Genomic DNA, 20,654 nt, shown 5'->3' with positions numbered 1-20,654 from the left:
TACTATACTTAGATCAGACAGAAGGCAGCGTAGTTCTAGGTTTTCTAGGTCTAGAATTTCGAGTTTGGTGGCATAAGGTATTCTGCAACAAGTAGAGGAGTGGAGAACTCTTCTTGTGAAATATTTCTGGACTTTCTCAACTGTGCTAATATCAGATACATAATGTGGGTTCCAGACTGATGAGCTGTATTTGAGTATTGGTCTAGCAAATGTTTTGTATGCTCTAGTTATTAGTGTATTACCAGAGAAAAAGCTATGTAACATTAGGTTAACAACTCTTAATGCCTTTTTGGCTATGTAGTTACAGTGGGCTCTAGCACTTAGGTCATTAGAGATGAATACTCCAAGATCCTTGACAGAGTTTAGATCGTCAACAAGGTCTTGACTATTCAGCCTGTATTTTATTTTCTGATATTTTTTTTTGCCAATATGTAGGACAGAGCATTTATTTGTTGAGATTTGAAGTTGCCATTTGTTTGACCATTCTGATACATAGTCAAGGTCTTTCTGAAGGGTAGCAGTATTGTCTGTGGTGTTGAATAGCTTTACATCATCAGCGAAGAGAACGCAGTTGCTCTTGATACGATCACAGGGGTCATTTATTTAGAGAATGAAAAGAGTTGGTCCTAGAACACTGCCTTGGGGGACACCACTGTTGACAGGTACAGAATTTGATAGAAGTGAAGGGTTAAGGAAATCTTTTTTTTACAACAGCAAGATAACAAATGCCTATAGAGTAACTTTCTATTTAATGCTATAATATATTCTACGACATTTCTTTATTTATTATTACTATTCCCTTCAGTAGTGTTAGGGATAACATTGTTTACCCTAACTGGTTTAGGTAAAATAATAAATAACTTATCATGGTTTGTTGGTTAAAGTGTGTGCAACTTTAACTGCAAGAATGTAATTAAGGGTGTGGTTGTAAAAGCACCATAAAAGGAGCAAGACAACAGCTCGCTCTCTGGTTTAATGATCCCTAATTAGTGGATGGATTGATGACTGCGTTTTTCCTTACTGGAACGGGAGAGAGAAAGGAGTGTTGATTTCTCAACAGCGAGAAGAGATAATACGAACTGATTTATTGTAAGTGAATTGACATTGAATATTCAACACGGACATTGCAAATTGAGTATCCCTGAATGGACTGAATGAAATGATACATGACCAATGGACTGTTTTTGACTATGCTATAGATTCTTAATGGAATAAACTATATTTTGATAGCACAAGCGTATCTGCTTTTTACTGAGTGTTAACTAATATACAAACTTATCTCACACATTTACCTGTCTGCCTACCTGGCTAACGCTGCACATTCTGTTTAGCACAGGCTTGTCCAACCCGCGGCCCACGGGCCACATGCGGCCCAGGTCGCCTCGTAATGCGGCCCAACGCCCACCCCAACCTTCATGAAAGATCCAGCGAGGAGGAGGAGGAGAGGCAGGCGCGAGGCGGGGCGAGGCGAGCAACAGAAAAGGCGGGCAGCCACAGCCCAAGAGTCCCACCCTGCCACCTCCTGCTGTTGCCGCTGCCGCCACCGCTGCTGCCGCCGCTGTTGCTTCTGCCCCCCCCCCGCCGCCGCCGCCACTGCTGCTTCTGCCCCCACCGCCGCTGCTGCTTCTGCCCCCGCCACCGCCGCCTCCGCTGCTGCATTTGCAGGAGAAGAGGTAGGCGCGAGGCGGGGCGAGGCGAGCAACAGAAAAGCGGGCAGCTGCAGCCCAAAAGTCCTGCCCCGCCACCTCCTGCTGTTGCCGCCGCCGCCACCGCTGCTGCTTCTGCCCCGCCGCTGCTGCCGCCGCTGCTGCTTCTGCCCCCCCGCCGCCACCGCCGCTGCTGCATTTGCAGGAGGAGAGGTAGGCGTGAGGCGGGCGAGCTTTCTTCCCCCCCCCACCCTGCAAAATTTGGCCGGAAAATTAATAAAAAATAAATAATTTTCAGGAGGAGAGGTAGGCGCGAGGTGGGCAAGCTTTCTTTCCCCCCCTCGCCCCCACCCCACAAAATTTGGCCGGAAAATTATAAAATAAAAAACAAATAATTTTTAATAAATAATTAATAATAAATAATAAATAATAATTTAATTTTATTAATAATTTAATTTTATTAATAATTTAATTTAATTTAATTTAATTTAATTTAATTTAATTTAATTTAATTTAATTTAATTTAATTTAATTTAATTTAATTTAATTTAATTTAATTTAATTTAATTTAATTTAATTTATTATTTAATTTAATTATGTGCGGCCCAAACCAAATTTTCATCTTCTAATGTGGCCCAGGGAAGGTGAAAGGTTGGACACCCCTGGTTTAGCGTGTTTCCTTAACACTCGTTGGGGGACCAGGCTTAACACTGGTTATGGGCCCAGAGGCTGCAAAGTCAGTTTAACTAGGATAAAACAGGTTTATGTAAAAGTGAGAGTTTGTGTTGTTACACGTTACAGTAAACAGACAGCTGTGTTTTATTAAGTATAGTTTTATATCCATATATAGAAAACATGACCCAAGTCAATCTACAAAGTTTGTCCCTTATATCCAAGCTGGATGGAACAAACTATGTTTCATGGTCTATGAAATGTAGTTTACTTCTAAGAAGAGAAGGTCTGTGGAACATAATTGAAAACCCACCAAATGTAGAGGAATGGGATCCGGAGAATGAGGAAGATAGTCAAAAGATAGAAGACTTTAAACAGAAAAATGAACAAGCTCTTTGCATAATAGGACTAACTCTATCTGACCAGCAACTTGTTCATATCTGCGGAGAGCAAACGGCTGTTGGGTGTTGGCAGAAACTGAAGAGAATTTATGTCCGAGATAACGTTGGTGCTTACATAAATCTTACACGGAAGCTTTTCAGGACGCATCTCCAAAAGAATGGCGATATGCTGAGTCATTTGAATACTATGAAAAGTATTTTTCAAGAACTGAACGAGAAGGAGCTTATTTTCTCTGAACTACACCAGGTCTACATAATTCTGTCTTCATTAGACGAAAGTTTTGATGACTACGTCACTTCCCTTGAAATTTTGCCTAAGGAAAGTCTAACTTTAACTGATATCACTGGCAGATTGATTGAAGAGGCCAGAAGAAGGCTTGAAAGAGATCAGTTAAGGAGGGAGCAACCTCAAAAAGAAGATATTGAATCTCCTACTGCATACGCAATTAAAAAGTGTTTCAATTGTGGAGGAAGAGGACATTTGGCAAGATTTTGTAAGAAAGCAAAGCGCCAGAGCGCCAGCCAGAATACTAAAAGTCATCAAAATAAAAATAAAAATTTTGAGTTAGCCATGTATAGTAATGAAGCTGTGAAAAATAATTTATGGGTGGTTGACAGTGGAGCATCCCACTGTATAACAAATGATAACAAAAATTTTGTTAACATGTCCATGAGTTCACAGCATATATCATTAGCTAATGGCTGGAAATTGAAAGCAAAAGGTGAAGGTATTGCACATTGTTCTTGCATAAAAGAGAATGTAAAAATGTTATATGTACCACAACTTAAGTTTAATTTGCTTTCAGTTAGAATTTTGGTTAAACTAGGATATGTAGTTACCTTTAGGGGAGATAACTGCATAATTGAAAAAGAAGGTAAGAAAATTACTGCAACTTTAAGAGGTGAATTGTATGTGTTAAATTATAATGGTCTAGAGGTGGCTAACACGGTTTATGATAATAAGAAACCTCATGATGAATGTATTCACTTGTTACACCGACGCCTAGGGCATTTAAATTTTAAAATGCTTAAGAAAACTGTTCAACTATCTAAAGGAATAAGTTTGAAACCTTGTAATAAGTATTTGCAATGTTCTGCTTGCAATCAAAACAAAAGCAAGGTCATACCGGCAAATAGAGTTGATGGATTTACTACCAAAGAACCTTTAGAGGTAGTATTTGCCGATATAATAGGTCCGAAAAAACCAAGTGTAGGAGGCGCTCAATACATACTAAGTATAATGGACCACTATTCTAGATATGGTTTCTGCTATTTGATGAAAAGCAAAACTGAAACGTATCTAAATCTCTTTAATTGGATAAAATTTGCAGAAAGGAAAACTAAAAAGAAATTAGTAACTCTTATAACAGATAATGGTACGGAATTTACAAATAATAAATTCCAGAGTAGACTTAGGATGGCAGGTATTCAACATTAAAAGTCTGCACCATATAGGCCACAACATAATGCCTTTATAGAGAGACGAGGCCAAACACTACAATCAATGGCACGTACTATATTGTCTGATTCAGGATTACCTGACAATTTGTGGGGAGAAGCAATAATGTGTGCTAATCATATATTAAATAATGTTAATTCAACAACAGGTGAATTACCATTCACACTCTGGCATGGTAGGAAACCTGATTTAAGTTACATGCACACATTTGGAGCACCAGCATGGGTGCATATCCCTACACAACTCAGACACAAAGGACAGCATAGAGCTAAAAGGTTATTTTTTGTAGGATATGAATCCAATCACAGATCTTATAGATTCTGGGAACCAGGTACATCTAGAGTTTACTGCGGCACTAGTGCACAATTCCTAGAACATGTAGGATGGAATAGATTAGAGCAAGATTCAGATAATGATGTAATTATTGAACCCTTCAAAAGACAAAAAGACTAGTTATAGGATGAAGAATTAAAGAAGAAGTCCACGAAGAGCAAATAGGACCAGAACAAGAGGAAACAGTTGATCAGGAAGAGATAGATAATCAAGAACAGGTAGTAAAGGAAAGTCCACCTGTAAGTCCTGTAATACCTAGACGTACAACACGTGTAACCAGACCACCTGATAGGTATCAAGCAAGTATAGTTTGCCAAATAAGTAAAGTTCCAACTAGTATAGATGAACTTAGGATGTATCCTACTAAGGATCAGGAGAATTGGCAAAAGGCAATGGAAAAAGAACTTAATTCATTAAAGGAAATGAAAGTTTATGAAGATACCAAATTACCTCCAGGAGAAAAGTCCATTGGGTGCAAATGGATATTTAAATTAAAGACTGGTAGAAATGGGACTGTTACCCATAAAGCTAGGTTGGTAGCTCAAGGATTTAATCAAACTGTATATGATTATGATGAGGTATTTGCACCAAATTTAAAGGCTACAACTTTGAGAGCAGCTTTAGTGTGGGCAGCTAAGAAAAATTATATCATTAACCATTTAGATGTAGAAACTGCCTATCTGCATGCACCATTGCAGCACACTATATATTTGAAAAAACCAGTTGGTATAAAAGATAATAAAGCAAATAGTAATGATTGTTGGAAACTCAAAAGGAGTCTCTATGGATTGAAACAATCTGGCTATGAATGGAACCAATATATTGTGAAAGAGTTAAACAATATAGGGTTTAAATCTGGTTTAGCAGATCCATGTATGTTTAAAAGAGAAAATAATGGATCGGTGGCATTATTGTTATTATTTACAGATGATATTGCTTTAATTACTAAGACTAATAATGAAGCTACTGAGATTATATCATTATTAGCCAAAAAGATAAAATTAAAGCATTTAGGTGAGATTAAAAGGTATCTAGGGTTGACAATTAACAAAACCAAAAATGGATTTAAGATATCTCAAGAAGATAAAATTTGCCAATTAATTAAAACGTATAAAATGGAACTTTGTAAGCCGGCAAAGACTCCAATGAGTCAGGAAGTTTGCCAAACTGATGCTCAAAGTCCCAAATTCGATAAGTCCATCTATCAATCTTTGATTGGTAGCTTATCATATATTAGCAATTGGTCAAGGCCAGATATTGCTTATAGCGTTAATCAGCTGGCGCGATTTAATGCAGATCCACATCAATGTCATTGGCAAGCATTAAAAAGAATTTTAAGATATCTTAAAGGAACAATGCACCATGCATTGTATCTAGAGCCAAGGGGTGATTTGAGTCTTAGTGCCTATGCAGATGCAAGTTTTGCAACTGACATAAGCACTAGAAAATCAACCTCTGGGATGGCTATATTATTTGCTAAAACACTAATAGGGTGGAGATCAATCAGACAACAGCATATCAGCTTGTCCACAATGGAAGCGGAATTTTCATGTCTGTCATTACTATGCACTGACTTAATTCTGTACAAACAGTTATTATTAGACATGGGTATAACTGTTAAAGATTCCATTATTGTGTACAACCAGGCAGCCATACAATTGGCTACTAATATTGCTGTAAAAACTAGATCAAAACATACTGATTTAAGATACTTAAATGTTAGAGAATCTGTGAAGAATGGTCTAATTAAACTGGAATACTGCATGACGGAAGAAAACTTTGCAGACCAGTTTACAAAAGCTCAAGGTATAGTCAAGTTTAAAGAGAGTTGTAATAACTATGATTTAAAGGTGTAAATGGTTATATTATTATTACCCAAAAGGGGAGAATGTTAGGGATAACATTGTTTACCCTAACTGGTTTAGGTAAAATAATAAATAACTTATCATGGTTTTTGGTTAAAGTGTGTGCAACTTTAACTGCAAGAATGTAATTAAGGGTGTGGTTGTAAAAGCACCATAAAAGGAGCAAGACAACAGCTCGCTCTCTGGTTTAATGATCCCTAATTAGTGGATGGATTGATGACTGCGTTTTTCCCTACTGGAACGGGAGAGAGAAAGGAGTATTTATTGTAAGTGAACTGATATTGAATATTCAACACGGACATTGCAAATTGAGTATCCCTGAATGGACTGAATGAAATGATACATGACCAATGGACTGTTTTTGACTATGCTATAAATTCTTAATGGAATAAACTATGTTTTGATAGCACAAGCGTATCTGCTTTTTACTGAGTGTTAACTAATATACAAACTTATCTCACACATTTACCTGTCTGCCTACCTGACTAACGCTGCACATTCTGTTTAGCGTGTTTCCTTAACACTCGTTGGGGGACCAGGCTTAACAAGTAGTACAAGCCAAGAAGCATAATTTGTTTTGTTTTTTTGAAAAAGTTTTTATTTTTTTAAGACAAACACATACAAACAAAACATAAAAACATAAAAAACATCTTCCATCTTATATACATACTGTCAGCTTTGAAATTCAGCTGCCACATTTTTTTGAGAGTTGGAGGAGTTGAAAAGTTCAAGGTTATTCTGTATGGAGTATTAAGAAATTCCAGTGGCAGTTAATTGGTTCTCGTGATTTATGAAGTGTAGAAGTGGGAGGAGAGAAGGTGGTTTAAAAAGCTCTGAATAATTGTCAAATCTGTCGCAATCTGCTGTTTGAGTTTAATATAATTGTCCTCCTTAAATGTACTACATCTTGGTGTAATGTGTATCCCTAAATACTTAACCTTTTTTATGACCTGTATTTCTAAAACTTCTTCCAACTCTTTCTTTCGTCTTGCTAATATATTTTTTGTTAATATCTTTGTTTTATCTTTATTTATTTTCAAACCTGCTACTTTTCCATATTCTTCTATCTTTTCTATTAATTTAGGTGCTGTTTCCAATGGATCCTCTAGTATAAATACCAGATCATCTGCAAAAGCTTGCAATTTATACTCTTCCTTTTTAATTTTCATTCCTTTTATTTCTTTATCTTCTCTAATATTCCTGTTCAACACTTCCAAAGTTAACACAAACAGCAGAGGCGACAGTGGACAACCTTGTCTTGTCCCTTTTCTTATATCTATGGATTCTGTTAATTCTCCATTTACCATAATCTTTGCAGTTTGTTCATAATATATCGTTGCAATGGCTTGAGTAAATTTTTTACCAAAGCCCATTTGTTCCAATCGCAATAACATAAATCGCCAGCTCACGTTGGGAGAAAGTTAAAGAGACATGCTGTTATAACTTTGAATAGTCACTAAATGAACTGTTTAAAGTCAACAGTTCCAGTTCTCTTTCAGGATCTTTTGGAGCATTGGTTTTTTGCACATGTAGTAGTGTTCAGTGCTGCATCTCACCGACATGGCTGTGACTTCTTCGTCCAAAAATGCACAATCTCCTCCATTTCCCTTGACTTCCATCCTGCAATAGAAGCAGAAATTAGGCAGTGGAGATAATGTCCCACATAGCTGTTACCAAAGGAATCTTGAGTTTGCAATTCATCTAGCTGAGCCTTCCCTTGCCTTGCCTGGAACCCTCTAGAACAGGGGTCTCTAACCTTGGCAACTTTCAGATTTGTGGACTTCAACTCCCAGAATTCCTCAGCCAGAAGCTGGCTGAGGAATTCTGGGAGTTGAAGTCCACAAATCTGAAAGTTGCCAAGGTTAGAGACCCCTGATCTAGAAATGCTGGACTGGACCACAGCCACCATATTTCCTATCCTTGGACACAATGACTGAGAATAATAGAAGTTGCAGTGCAACCTAATCAGAAGGCACTACTCTGGGAAACTCCAAGGTAATTTACTATCTGCTGTAAGTAGTAGTAGCTCTTCAGGAGGTTGTCTATCTGACAAATTGACTTGTGGACATTAGGACAGGACCTGGGTACAATGTGCCGTTCCTTACGGCTTCCTTCACAGTTTTACTTCCTGTGTAAATTTAATTCAATCTCTACAGAGATTCTCAGTCATTCAGGTCATGGTTGCCTCAACGATGCTTTTTCAAAGGCAACTGGACTTCCCTTCATTTCTTCCTTGAAGATGTTTCACTTCTCATCCAAGATGCTTCCTCAGTTCTGACTTTATTTATTAAACAAATTTATATCACTGCCCAACTCACACACAGGCAATTCTGAGTGGCCTACAACATGCTTTTGTTAACTCTTACTTCACGTAACAAATATACCAATCTGGTGCCATCTCTGACTAACCCCAATGTGCTGAAAATACACCAAATTCCCACAGAATCAATGTAACATTATGGGAGTTACCCATAATTGCCTTGGTTTAACTCTGAGTGGGCGGAATAACCATTTAAGGGAAAGTTTGGAGGGAACGTTTTACTGGAGAATTGACAATAAGATTATTATGACCAAGGGCAAATTGAACTAATAGGAGAACTGCAGGATGATGGTGAATTTATTGCTGTATCTTTCCTATTTGTTCCATTTCCATTGTTCTTACAGAACTGTGTTCTCCAGTGGGCAACTTGAGTGGGCAATGCTCCTGTAGTCCTGTTGCTTGGGAAACTATAATTTCAATGCCCGAGAGCTGAGTGAACCAGAAAAGTCCTTGGGCCTATAAAACTCTTACCTTTTTCAAGGCGGCTAAAGACTAAGAAAGGGTTTATTTGATTAATTTGTGACAAAAATATGGAATGCTTCACGAATTTGCGTGTCATCCTTGCGCAGGGGATTGATAATGAGCTTCCGGTGGCAAGGCAAGGACGAGCAGAGGGGTAGAAATCTGCTGTGGTTTCAGCTAACCTTTTCTTGAGTTTGGTGCAATCTTTCGGGGTGCTCGAGTCCTGGAGAGACCCGTGCCGGTGTGGGGGAACCTCGGATCGTAGGGTGGGGAAGGCAACCCCCCCTGCAACGAAGAGGAAACCCTCCAGGGCCCAACGATCAAGAATAGCCCCATGTTAATGGAGGCTCCGAAGTCCTGACTGCCACCGATGTGAAGGAAAGAGTGAGTGACAGTTTGCAAGTTCGTTGGGAAAGAGAGTGATGATTAAAGTTAGTGGCGGAGAAGAAATTTGGAAGAATACAGATTGACTTTAAGCTGTGATATATTGTAAGAGCATCTGTTGGGAGCCCTAAGAGAAAGCGGCCAAAAGCGAATTTGCAAGTGAAAGCGAAGGGGCTCGGCAGACAGAAGAGAGGTGGAATAACAAAGATTTAAAGAGGAATCCAGCATTACGAAGTGACTGAAAAGATCTAGTTACCATTTGCATTTGAGCAGATCCTTTTACAACCGGAGCCAGAAAGCAGAACTAAGCTGATCGGGGAAGGGCATTTAGAACGCTGAGGTGGCTGCAACAAAGTAACAGACTTAACTGACTGAAAGGACACAATTTATTCAAACAATCCCTGGGAACCTGAGGATATTGCTCCACTGGAGGAGACAGCTTTTTTCCCCTCCTCTCTTGAAGGAAATCAGGGCAATTGAAAAAATTGGAAACCTTTGAATGAGTGAGAACGCTGTTTAATTGTAGCTGTTACTCAGCAGCTTTTCACCTTCCATTTCTGGTGTGCTTAAAGTGAAAGCTCCCAAATTGAAAAGTGAAAACTAAAAATTATATTTCTAGAGCTTCTCTTTCTTTCTTTTTTACTTTCCTCTTTGCGCATATATTTACTTAAAATATTCTCCCTTCTTTCCTATCAGTTGATATCATGTTATGTTGAATTATGCTTTTTCTTTGATTTTCTCTTGATAGATATGCACATTATATTAGGTTGTTAAATATTGGATTAATTAATTTAGTTAAGTTATTAATAACAAAGATTGCTATATTCTGTGTGGGAATATAGGGGGGATAGTAGGAATATTGGGTATTGATTAATTAACAATTTTAGAGTTCTCTAGTTTAATATCATATTGCATTGTGTGATCATATCTAGGAATATTTAGGAATGCAACATTTTTTGTAACTAAGCTTACTTTACATTTAAGTTAAATCAGTGAAATACAGATTTATCTTATTAATTAGTTAAGAATACAATTATTTAACAGATTGATAGACCTTGAGCAATTCTAGTAATAGATTTAAGAACACTGAATGCCAATTTGGAACAATATACTTAGCATTGTGCAACAACAAAAACAAATTTTACAGGAAATGACTTCTACATCTACTACAGCGTTGAAAACTGGCAGAAAGGTCAACCCCACAATAACAACTACTTTAGCAACAACTTCACCCATGGTGCAAAAAACAATAGAGGAAACACTACCAATAGAGAAGCAAACTAGCATCTCGAATGCCAACATCCAAGCAATGTTTCTAACTTTACAGGACTCATTGACAAAACTGCAAGAAATAATGACTAAAAACCACAGGGAAACAAGAGCAGATATTAATGAACTGAAGGAAGAGATGGGGAAATTAAAGGCAGAAATGAAGGCGGACATCTTTAAAGTAGAGGATAAAGTGGGAGTACTGCAACAGGCCTTGGAGAAAAATGAAGTTATAATAAAAGAGGTAGAAAAAAGAACTGACCGAACGGAAAAGGAATTAGAAAGAGTGGATGAAGATCTTAAAAACATGAGTAAAGAAATGGACGACTCATTGGTCCTCCTAGAGATGGACAAGGCGGCAACTTACTTAAGATTTCAAAATGTGGCGGAATCAAAAGAGGAAGACCTGGAATACTTGATGGCAGAAATACTGTCCGGCCTTTTGAAGAAGGACAGAGATGATATCCAAAAAGAGTTTGATGAAGTTTACCGGGTCAATACAAATTACGCAAGACGACACAAATGCCCCAGGGAAGTTCACATACGATTCACCAGAAGATGTACCCGTGATATGATATATAGAATTTCTAGAGATAAAACAATAACGTATAAAGAAAAAGAAATTATAATTCTTAAACAGATTCCGAGAAGAGTAAGGGAACAAAGGCGCGATTACAAATTTCTGGCAGCTTATTTAAACCAAAAAAGAATTACATTCAAATGGCTTATACCAGAAGGGATGCTAGTGTCGTGGAAAGAGAGGAAAATTAAAATAGACACCATGGAAAAAGCTCAGGACTTTTATGAACGGATGGTGGGCCCACAGGAGCAAAGTAGTAGGGAGGAATCGGAGACAAATTCTCAAGAAGAATACGGTGGACATAAAAATAGAATCAGATCTGTAGGGAACCAAGAGGACACTCATTCGCAACAAAAGACAGAAGGAATCACACAAACACAAACGCAAGGAGAAACAGGAGCTGTTACACGCCAAAGAGCGAAACAGAACTAAATAAATGGGAGAAGAAAAAAAATTACTATCAATAAATATAAATGGTTTAAATTCAACGAATAAAAGAAAAAGGATATTAACTAAATTAATCAAACAAAAGGCCGATATAACATGCCTACAAGAAACGCACATAATGAAGAAAGATGAAAAATATTTAGAATGCCCGAAATTAGGAAAGTTATTTACCACACCAGCAGACGAGTGTAAAAAGAAAGGAATTGCAGTATATGTAAAAGAGGATTTAAAAGCAGAGCCAATATGGTCGGATTCGGAAGGAAGGACTCTGGTTTTACAGATCTGGATTAATGACATCCCAATTCTCTTAGTAGTAATTTACGCCCCGAACGGGGACCAAAAAGAGTTTTTTAAACACCTATATGGAAAAATGGTTGAATTGCAACAAAAAAACATCTGTATTATAGGGGACTTCAATTCTATTGTTGAATATCAAAAAGACCACAGCAACGGCGGGAAAAATAAAAAGGGGGAAAGAGAGCTCCCTAAGATTTGCAGGGAAATGATGAAAGAGCTAAATTTGACAGATATATGGAGAAGACTACATCCTGGGAAAAAACAGTTTACATTCTATTCAAATCCCCACCAAACATGGACACGGATAGATATGGCATGGATGAATGGGGAAATAGCAAACGAAATAAAAGAAGTGGAAATTTTGCCCAATGAATGGGCAGATCATAACCCAATTCAGATAATATGGAAGGGTAGGGTAAAACCAAAGAAAAGATGGACGTTAAACACTCAATTAATAAAAGAGAAAGAATACATCAATAAATTAAAGGAGGAATTAAACTTTTTTATAAAAGAAAACGATAATGGAGAAACTACAAAACAAAATATATGGGATACAATGAAGGCGGTAATAAGAGGTATAACAATCTCTTATAATGCCAAGAGAAATAAGGAAAAATATTCCCAACAAAATAAACTACAACAAAGAATTAAGGAGCTAGAAACTCTACTACAGAATACTCCAAAAGATACAAAACTGCAAAACCAGATAAGTATAGCTAAACATAAATTGAATTTAATCGAACAAGAGAAAATGATTACAAATTTGAATTTGACTAGACAAACCTATTTTGAACATGCCAACAAGCCAGGAAGATGGCTATCTTATAAATTAAAAAAAAAAGAAAGAAAAGAGAATGATATACCAGTTAATAGATAACAAGGGAGATATATACCAGGAAATAGAACAGAAAAAAGAAATCATTCATAAATACTTTGAAGATCTATACAAAAAAGAAGAGGTTAGTGAAGATAGAATAAGGAACTATTTAGATGAAGTTAAAGATAAGGTAATTGGGGAAGAAATGGCAAAACTATTAAATAAAGACATTACTGAATTGGAATTGAAATCAGCAATAGATAACCAGAAAAATAACAAAAACCCGGGCCCAGATGGAATCCCAGGGGAGCTCTACAAGGGAATAGTAGAACAAATCGGACCATTTATGTTGGAAGTTTTTAATGACGTTTTACTAGCAGCCAGGATGCCGGACTCATGGAGGGGGGCGCTGATTTCGCTGATCCCGAAGGAGGATACAGATCCCAGATATATAAACAATTACAGGCCGATTTCACTCCTAAATACCGATTATAAAATATTCACTTCTATTATAGCAAACAGATTAAAAAGATTGCTAAACTTGTATATACATGAAGATCAAAACGGATTCCTTCCAACTAGGCAAATAAAGAATAATCTAAGAATAGTATTAGACGTACTAGAATTTTATGAAGCCCACCCTGAGAGACAAGTAGCACTCATGTTCCTAGATGCAGAAAAAGCTTTCGATAATCTGAATTGGCAATTTTTAATTCAAAAAATTTATAATTTGAATCTGGGTACCAAATTTGAAAATATTATAACAACTATCTATGACACACAACAAGCCAATATAATAATAAACGGGAACACACTCGCCCAATAAAGATAGAAAAAGGAGTGAGACAGGGCTGCCCACTCTCTCCTCTGCTCTTCATATTATCATTAGAGACATTATTAACGCGAATTAGGCGAAATTCAGATATAAAGGGATTAACGGTTAAGAAAGAGGAATTTAAATTGCAAGCATTTGCGGACGACATGATTTTCTTCATTGAAGAACCAATAGATAGGGGACTAAAATTGATGAAAGAACTAGAGAAATTTGGAGCAGTAGCAGGACTTAAAATAAACAGGAAAAAACCAAATTAATGACCAAAAATTTAACAGAAAAACAGAAAATAGAATTAGAAGAAACAATGGAAATACAAGTGACAAAGAAAGTGAAATATCTAGGAATTTGGCTAACACCACACTGTAAGTCACTTAAAGAAAATAATTATGACAAATTGTTACATCAGGTAAAGAAAGATTTAGAATCATGGAGTAAACTTCAAATTTCACTATTAGGTAGGATTGCCACCATTAAAATGAACATTCTCCCCAAATTTCTATACATATTCCAAACGATCCCAATTAAATTACACAAAAAGTTCTTCGAAGAACTTAACAAAATAACCCTCAAATTTATTTGGCAAGGGAAAAAACCCAGAATAAATGTAAAAGCAATGCAAGATATGAAGAGCAGAGGAGGGTTAGCAGTCCCAAACTGGGAGTTATATTATATGGCCACCTCGTTAGTTTGGTTGAAGGACTGGGTGAATTTAACTAATAAAAGAATATTATTTCTAGAAGGCCACGACTTACAAAGGGGGTGGCACGCTTTCTTATGGGACGTAGGGAAAACCAGTCAAAAGTATTTTCATAGACATTTAATTAGAGACACGCTACTAACAATTTGGAAGAAAATACGGAAAAAACATTACATAAAAATACCAATATGGATTTCAACAATGGAGGCGATGATTCACCCAAACAATCTGGAAATTACTAAAATGATTAAATATAAAGACTTATTGGACCCACAAGGAAATTTGAAATCGAGGCAGGACATTCAGGACCAGGGACAAAAAATTGATCAATGGGTTTACCTTCAGATTCAAAGTAGGTACAAACAAGACAAGAAAGAATTTGGAATTAACAACAAACTTCAACAATTAGATAAAATTTTATTAGGACCGGACAAAAAAAACATAACAAAATTTTACAATTATTTACTAGAAACAGAATTAGAAGAAGAAATTGTAAAAGGGAATATGATTGCGTGGAGTCGGAACGTAGGACGTAGTATTACACTAGCGGAATGGGAAAAAGTTTGGGGCAGGAATAATAAGATCACAAAATCGGTAGCATACAAGGAAAATCTTTATAAAATGTTTTATAGATGGCATCTCCCTCCTTCGAGACTAGCGAAGATGCACCCCAACATGAGTCCATATTGTTGGAAATGCAAGAAAAAAGAAGGAACCTTTTTCCATATGTGGTGGACATGTACAGAAACCCAAAATTACTGGAAGAAAATCAAAACTTGGTTGGAAGAAATTACAAAAGAGCAGATCGAATATAAACCAGAGTCCTTCCTACTAGGGATCTTTGACAAACAAATTTCCAAAAAAGCTAAATACATAACAATACATATCTTAACCGCGGCCAGATTAGCCTTCGCTCAATATTGGAAACAACATCAAATTCCACCAGATGAAGTGATTATTGATAAAATTTCAAAATGTGCAGAAATGGACAAACTGACTTTGGCACTAAAAAACAAAGATACTTCACTATATTATGATAGTTGGAATTGTTGGTACAATTGGATTGATCAAAGATAAATTATATACCATAAGGCAAAAGAGGAAAGTATTAACCTATAATAATGAGATAGTGATATATGTATAGAATAGGTGTGTATATATGACATAAATCAAAGGCTGTGAAAAAAAGATCTTGCAAACTGTAAAAATAAGAATGCTTTTAACTTTTCTTCCTTCTTTTTCCTTCTTTTTCCTTTCTTTTCAATCTTTTCTTTCTTTTCTTCCTTCTTTTTTTCTCTCGTTTATTTGTGTATGTATCGTTGGTTGTTTTTAATTGTAAAAACTAATAAACTGTTTAAAAAAAAAAGACTAAGAAAGGGGCACTAAGAAACGGGCATTAAGAGCTGTGGTGACACAGTGGTTAGAATGCAGTACTGCAGGCTACTTCTGCCGGCTGCCAGCAGTTTGGCAGATCAAATCTCACCAGGGTCAAGGCTGACTCAGCCTTCCATCCTTCTGAGGTAAAATGAGGACCCATATTTTGGGGGCAATATGCTGACTCTGTAAACTGCTGTGAAAGGGCTGTAAGTGTAAAGCACTGTAAAGTGGTATATAAGTCTAAGTGCTATTGCTATTACAATAAAAAGTATCAAGGCTCAGTTGGAGCAGTAAACCCAACAGAAGATTAATGAGTTTTTAATGAATTGAGAGACAGCAGTTTGGAAATTCTTGTTTATGAACTATACTCCAGCCTTCCCAAAATGTCCTGTAGCCTCTTCTATCTTTAAATCTCAAGTAAAGATGATTGTGCAGATTGTTCTCCAATTCATTGATTAGGAAGTGTTGGTTTATTGTCTATTGGGACACAGTAGATCTGTGTCCCAGGAGCTCAGCATTCTGGAGTCAGTTCAGATTCTGAACACAATAATTATTCTGATAGTTCTCGACTTGCAATCACTATCGGGACTAGATATTTCCATTGCTAAACAAGATGGTTCTTAAGTGAGTTGGGAGCTCAGACTGCACCAAGCCCCTCACATAAGTGAATTATGCCTGATTTTGTGACCTTTTTGCCACGCTTATTAAGCAGATCACTGCAGTTGTTAAGTGAATTATGTGGGGGTTTTTTTTAAGTGAATCAGCTTCTCCTATTGATTTTGCTGGATGGAAACCAGCTGAGAAGGTCACAAACAGTGATCAATGACCCTGGGATTCTGCAACCAATGTGAGAGTTTTGCTAGCAGATCTGGGGGTCCCAGGTTGATTTGCAGCCCATCAACTGGCTGGTCTGATGTCACCAGGGAGAGAGGGATTTATTGGGTTTAGCATTGTTGCTTTATTTCTGTAAATTGCCCAGAGCCGCCATGAATGAGTTTCTGAGTTGGGTGGCCCATATAAATTATCTGAATAAATAAATAAAATAAAAATAATAAATACACGTGGGTTGCCATCAGATCATACAAGACTGGTCATACGTATATTCTTTTTCAGAATGGTTGCTAAATGAATGGCTATAAGTCAAGGACTCCTCATAATACGTTTTTAACTACATTAGTAGGGCCAAATCTTTTTAGAGGGCAACGCCTGAATACTAGCAGCCAGGAAGTTCGTTCTAAGATCGGATCTGAGCTGGGAAGAGCTGAAAGGGAAAGAGTAAGAACTTACGTTGCATTTTTTCCATCTAGCCACTTCCAGTGTTGATTCGGTTCTCTCGTGAGGCCGATCCAAAAGACATGGACTTTTGTGAACATCCTCATAATACCCTTTAAAAAATGGTGCATGTTAGAACGTTGCATCGTTACAATTCCCAGCTGAATTTCTGAACTTACATATAGGCTGAAAAGACTAAAACCATCTTTTGAACACAGGTAGTAGTTCCTTTAATGAAAGGCAAAAACGAGAGACCCTCGTTAACTTTTTTTTTGAAGTAATTTTTAAACCTTTTGTAGAAGGTTAAAAAAAACTGATTTTCCTAGAATGGATCTTGACAATGTCTACCATTTTATTTTTGGCTTCCTCTGCTTCTGAGGATTTTTATGCATTGGGGGATGATTATTAGATGTTTCCAAGTTTCTATGCAGGGAAAAAAATGAAATAAGTAAATGACTGACTAATTTTAATGATGTTTAGAGATGTTTAATGATGTTTTAATTTTCTATGTCAACAGAGTTTAATTTGTAAAACCAGCATTCTTTGGAACCTGGAGAAGGTTTAAGAGGCTCCTGAAGCTTTTGTTCAGAAAGGCATCTAAGGAGATTTTATTTTTTACTAGTATTAGCAGAAAAACTTTTTCACATTGTAAAAGAGCATGCATCATCAATGATGCAACATTATTTATAGGAACTGATTTAGCCTGGTGAAAACCACTTACATTAGTCGCAATTTCCTCCTCTGTAATTTTGGCCAAGGTAGCATTATGCAAAAAACAAGAGTTCTTGCTCTCATTCCAGTTCTTCTCCTCCTCTGACAATTTGTAGCAGCTTTTATTATGTCCAAACCAGTCAAGTGGGCAATAAAAGGCATCCTGTTGGTAGTTTAATGGCACTGATGTTCCTAGAACAAAAAGAGACAAAAAGAATAGAAACTAACTTATTCCGTCTTGTGTTCTTATAAGTAGGATGGGACCATCCTGCTAAATTAGAACCTGTTGCTGATTTCTAACAAAACCCAATCTGGATAAGGAGACCCAATGTTCTAGCTGTTGTAACAACTCCCATTCTATAATCCTCAGATTAATAGAGATTGTGGACTGAGCAGTGATTTACATGGTGGATTTGAATCCAAGAAAGCACATGTAAATCTACTTATTCAGCCATGAATCTCTTTGTGAGATTTTCCACTGATTTGGTCAACCTGTTTGACATTTGGTCCATCTTTTTCACAATTATTGCTTTTGGCAGGAAATCACTAAATAAAGAAATGCACGTCTGCTCATTTTATTTTTTGAGATTTGCCTTTACTATTACAGTCACTTGTTTTCTATTTATAATTTCTTTTTCCTGTAAGCTCCTTAAACCATTATTTCTGCTCTTCTCACTAGTGCCAAATGAGTATTCCCCTTCCCTTTCTGGTGATCTCATTCTGGATTAATCTCACAAAATAAGATTCAGTGATACTTTCAACCAAACACCGAGACTTTTTCCAAACAAAGGAACTGAAGTTTTCCTGGACTAGATGAAGCAGATTGCAGGGACTAAAAAGCAGGGCAAGGCCAACACTATGTTTCTAACCCATCTGCGGAAGTCATTCAGCTTCATGAACTCATGGGGAAGCTTTTCACAGGAACAGGATTAGGGTCTGGATTCCTTACCCTGGTAATAAATGAGATGTAGGAGATGACCGGGCTGAGCCCAAGGGAGGGGTGAATCACATCATCAGTCTTGAGTCCCTTCGCACCCACAAGAGATCTAAGTCCAGCCCACCATGAATGCCTTTGACTCTTGTCTACCACCAATTTGCTTTGGCTATTAGTAGTTCAGAGTCTTGTAGACAGCTTAAGATTGCAGTAAAATTTTATACCGGTTTGAACTGCCTCGGTCTTCTGATTTTCCGTGGTGCTTGACAGGACATGGGCAATGGGGATACTCTGGAGGATGATCAGGATGATCAGGAGGATGACAATGGCAATTCCAATTATTTCAATTCTTCTTTTAGAGTAAGATCTTGGTTCTGCACAAAAAAGAAGAGAAACAAGATTCATCAGCAGTCATCTGTTACATCAAAGGAAGCTAGAAAGAAACCTGGATACTGATGAGCAGAAATCCCTAAATAAAATATTATAAACATTTCTAAGTTGCTGAGATTTTCTTGCTTTTTGCTTTTTAATTTCCAAAGTCAATAACTGTCCTCAATTAAAATGTCAATCAAAATGTCAGTCTGATTCTGATGAACTACCATGTTCTAACTGAGCAAATAAAACTGCTTCAGAGTTCCTGCCATCTTATCATTTTATCTTATTGTATTTTAACTTATCTTTATCTTTTCCTCCTCCCCTTTCTAAGAAGACTTGCAGGATCTCCTTGGTGTCCACGATGGATCTGGAGGCTTGTTGGCCTTTCCCAAGGCATTAAAAACTTGGCTGGGTTCCTGGGCCTGGAACTTGGAATGGGGTAAGGGCCCCATTCCTTGGCTTTACCATTAGTTGATTAATTACATTGGCTGCTGTTTCTATTAATTTTCTGGATGTTTTTAATGTTTTATTGTTTTTAATTATATTAATCATTCTATAATTTTAGAATTGTAAGCCACCCAGTTGGTTGAATAGAGTACCTATAGAAATGGAATGAAGGAATGAATAAATGAACAGATAAAAAAAACAAAGGAATAAATAAATTGATGGTACTGCAGAGAAACTACACAAAGTCTGCACAAAGGTGGGGTAAAATTGGCCTAAGACATTTAATTGCTTGAAATAAATTACAAATGGTCCCTGGAACAAATCCATTTTATCTCTTCTCCGTTCTACAGCATCCTGGACAAGGAACATACCTAAAATCTATATTCTTGTATGTTTGAAGCTGACTTCCCACGCTCTCTTCTAATCCTATACATTTTAGGTCAGTGACTTGTTACCACTTACTAGGACTAGCCCCTCTCTCTCTAGTCCCATTTGCTTCTTTATTTCACTACATTTATTTTAAGGCTGTCCCCTGCAACAGACTCTGAACGCCTGCTCTCTGTCTCGTGAAAGATTAAAATTCAGCAATTTTTCAAAGTCCAATCGGGGACAGGGTATGCGTTTTGTATTGCTCCGTGGCCATGGCTTGGACAATTCAATCCCTCATTTGGGTGAATGGCTTCCAGATCTCGATACTGTTACTATACCTGGTTCTTCCTCTTGTCCTCGTGCATTTCCATTGGGAGAAGGGTGCTGCAGCTCTTGCTCCTCATCTATGTTCCGGATTTCTATATTTATACGATCTGGAATTAGAAATGCGGCTGTCACAAGAAGAAAGGCCAAGATGCTTACAGAAGATGGCAAATTACTACGAATGTTTAGGTATAAGACACAGCCTTTTAAAAAGCATACAGCAGAAAATAACTCGTCATGCAAAGGATTCTTATGGCCGTTAATAAATTCGGCAACTTTTCATTAGAGAAGCAAAAAAAAAAAAAAATCAACATTCCATTATCTACATTCTGTTAAAAGGGTTGAATTCATTTGAGAATCT

At 37.1% G+C, this 20,654-nt stretch overlaps 1 protein-coding gene and 1 long non-coding RNA gene across 2 annotated transcripts in view; both read right to left on the bottom strand.

The window, feature by feature from the left end:
- LOC148131869 (uncharacterized) overlaps positions 1–20,654 on the bottom strand; it is a 312,201-nt gene that overhangs the window by 228,960 nt on the left and 62,587 nt on the right. The window lies entirely within an intron of this gene.
- The window catches only part of LOC113429031 (natural killer cells antigen CD94-like), a 14,820-nt gene continuing 1,697 nt past the window's right edge, over positions 7,532–20,654 (bottom strand). Inside the window, exons 2-6 of the mRNA XM_087958865.1 lie at positions 20,308–20,403; positions 19,003–19,152; positions 17,855–18,036; positions 17,149–17,246; positions 7,532–7,996 (exon numbers count right to left, since the gene is read on the bottom strand). Of these exons, the coding sequence (XP_087814991.1) occupies positions 7,852–7,996; positions 17,149–17,246; positions 17,855–18,036; positions 19,003–19,152; positions 20,308–20,403 (671 nt within the window). The 3' untranslated portion in view covers positions 7,532–7,851. The remainder of the gene's footprint in view (positions 7,997–17,148; positions 17,247–17,854; positions 18,037–19,002; positions 19,153–20,307; positions 20,404–20,654) is intronic.

The sequence above is a fragment of the Notechis scutatus genome, chromosome 2 (genome assembly GCF_049901735.1).
Source record: "Notechis scutatus isolate UNSWTSFEM ecotype Mainland chromosome 2, rNotScu1.2, whole genome shotgun sequence".
Classification (NCBI taxonomy): Eukaryota; Metazoa; Chordata; class Lepidosauria; order Squamata; family Elapidae; genus Notechis; species Notechis scutatus.
Note: the sequence above shows the minus strand (reverse complement) of the source record. Positions and strands in the feature narration are given on the sequence as shown.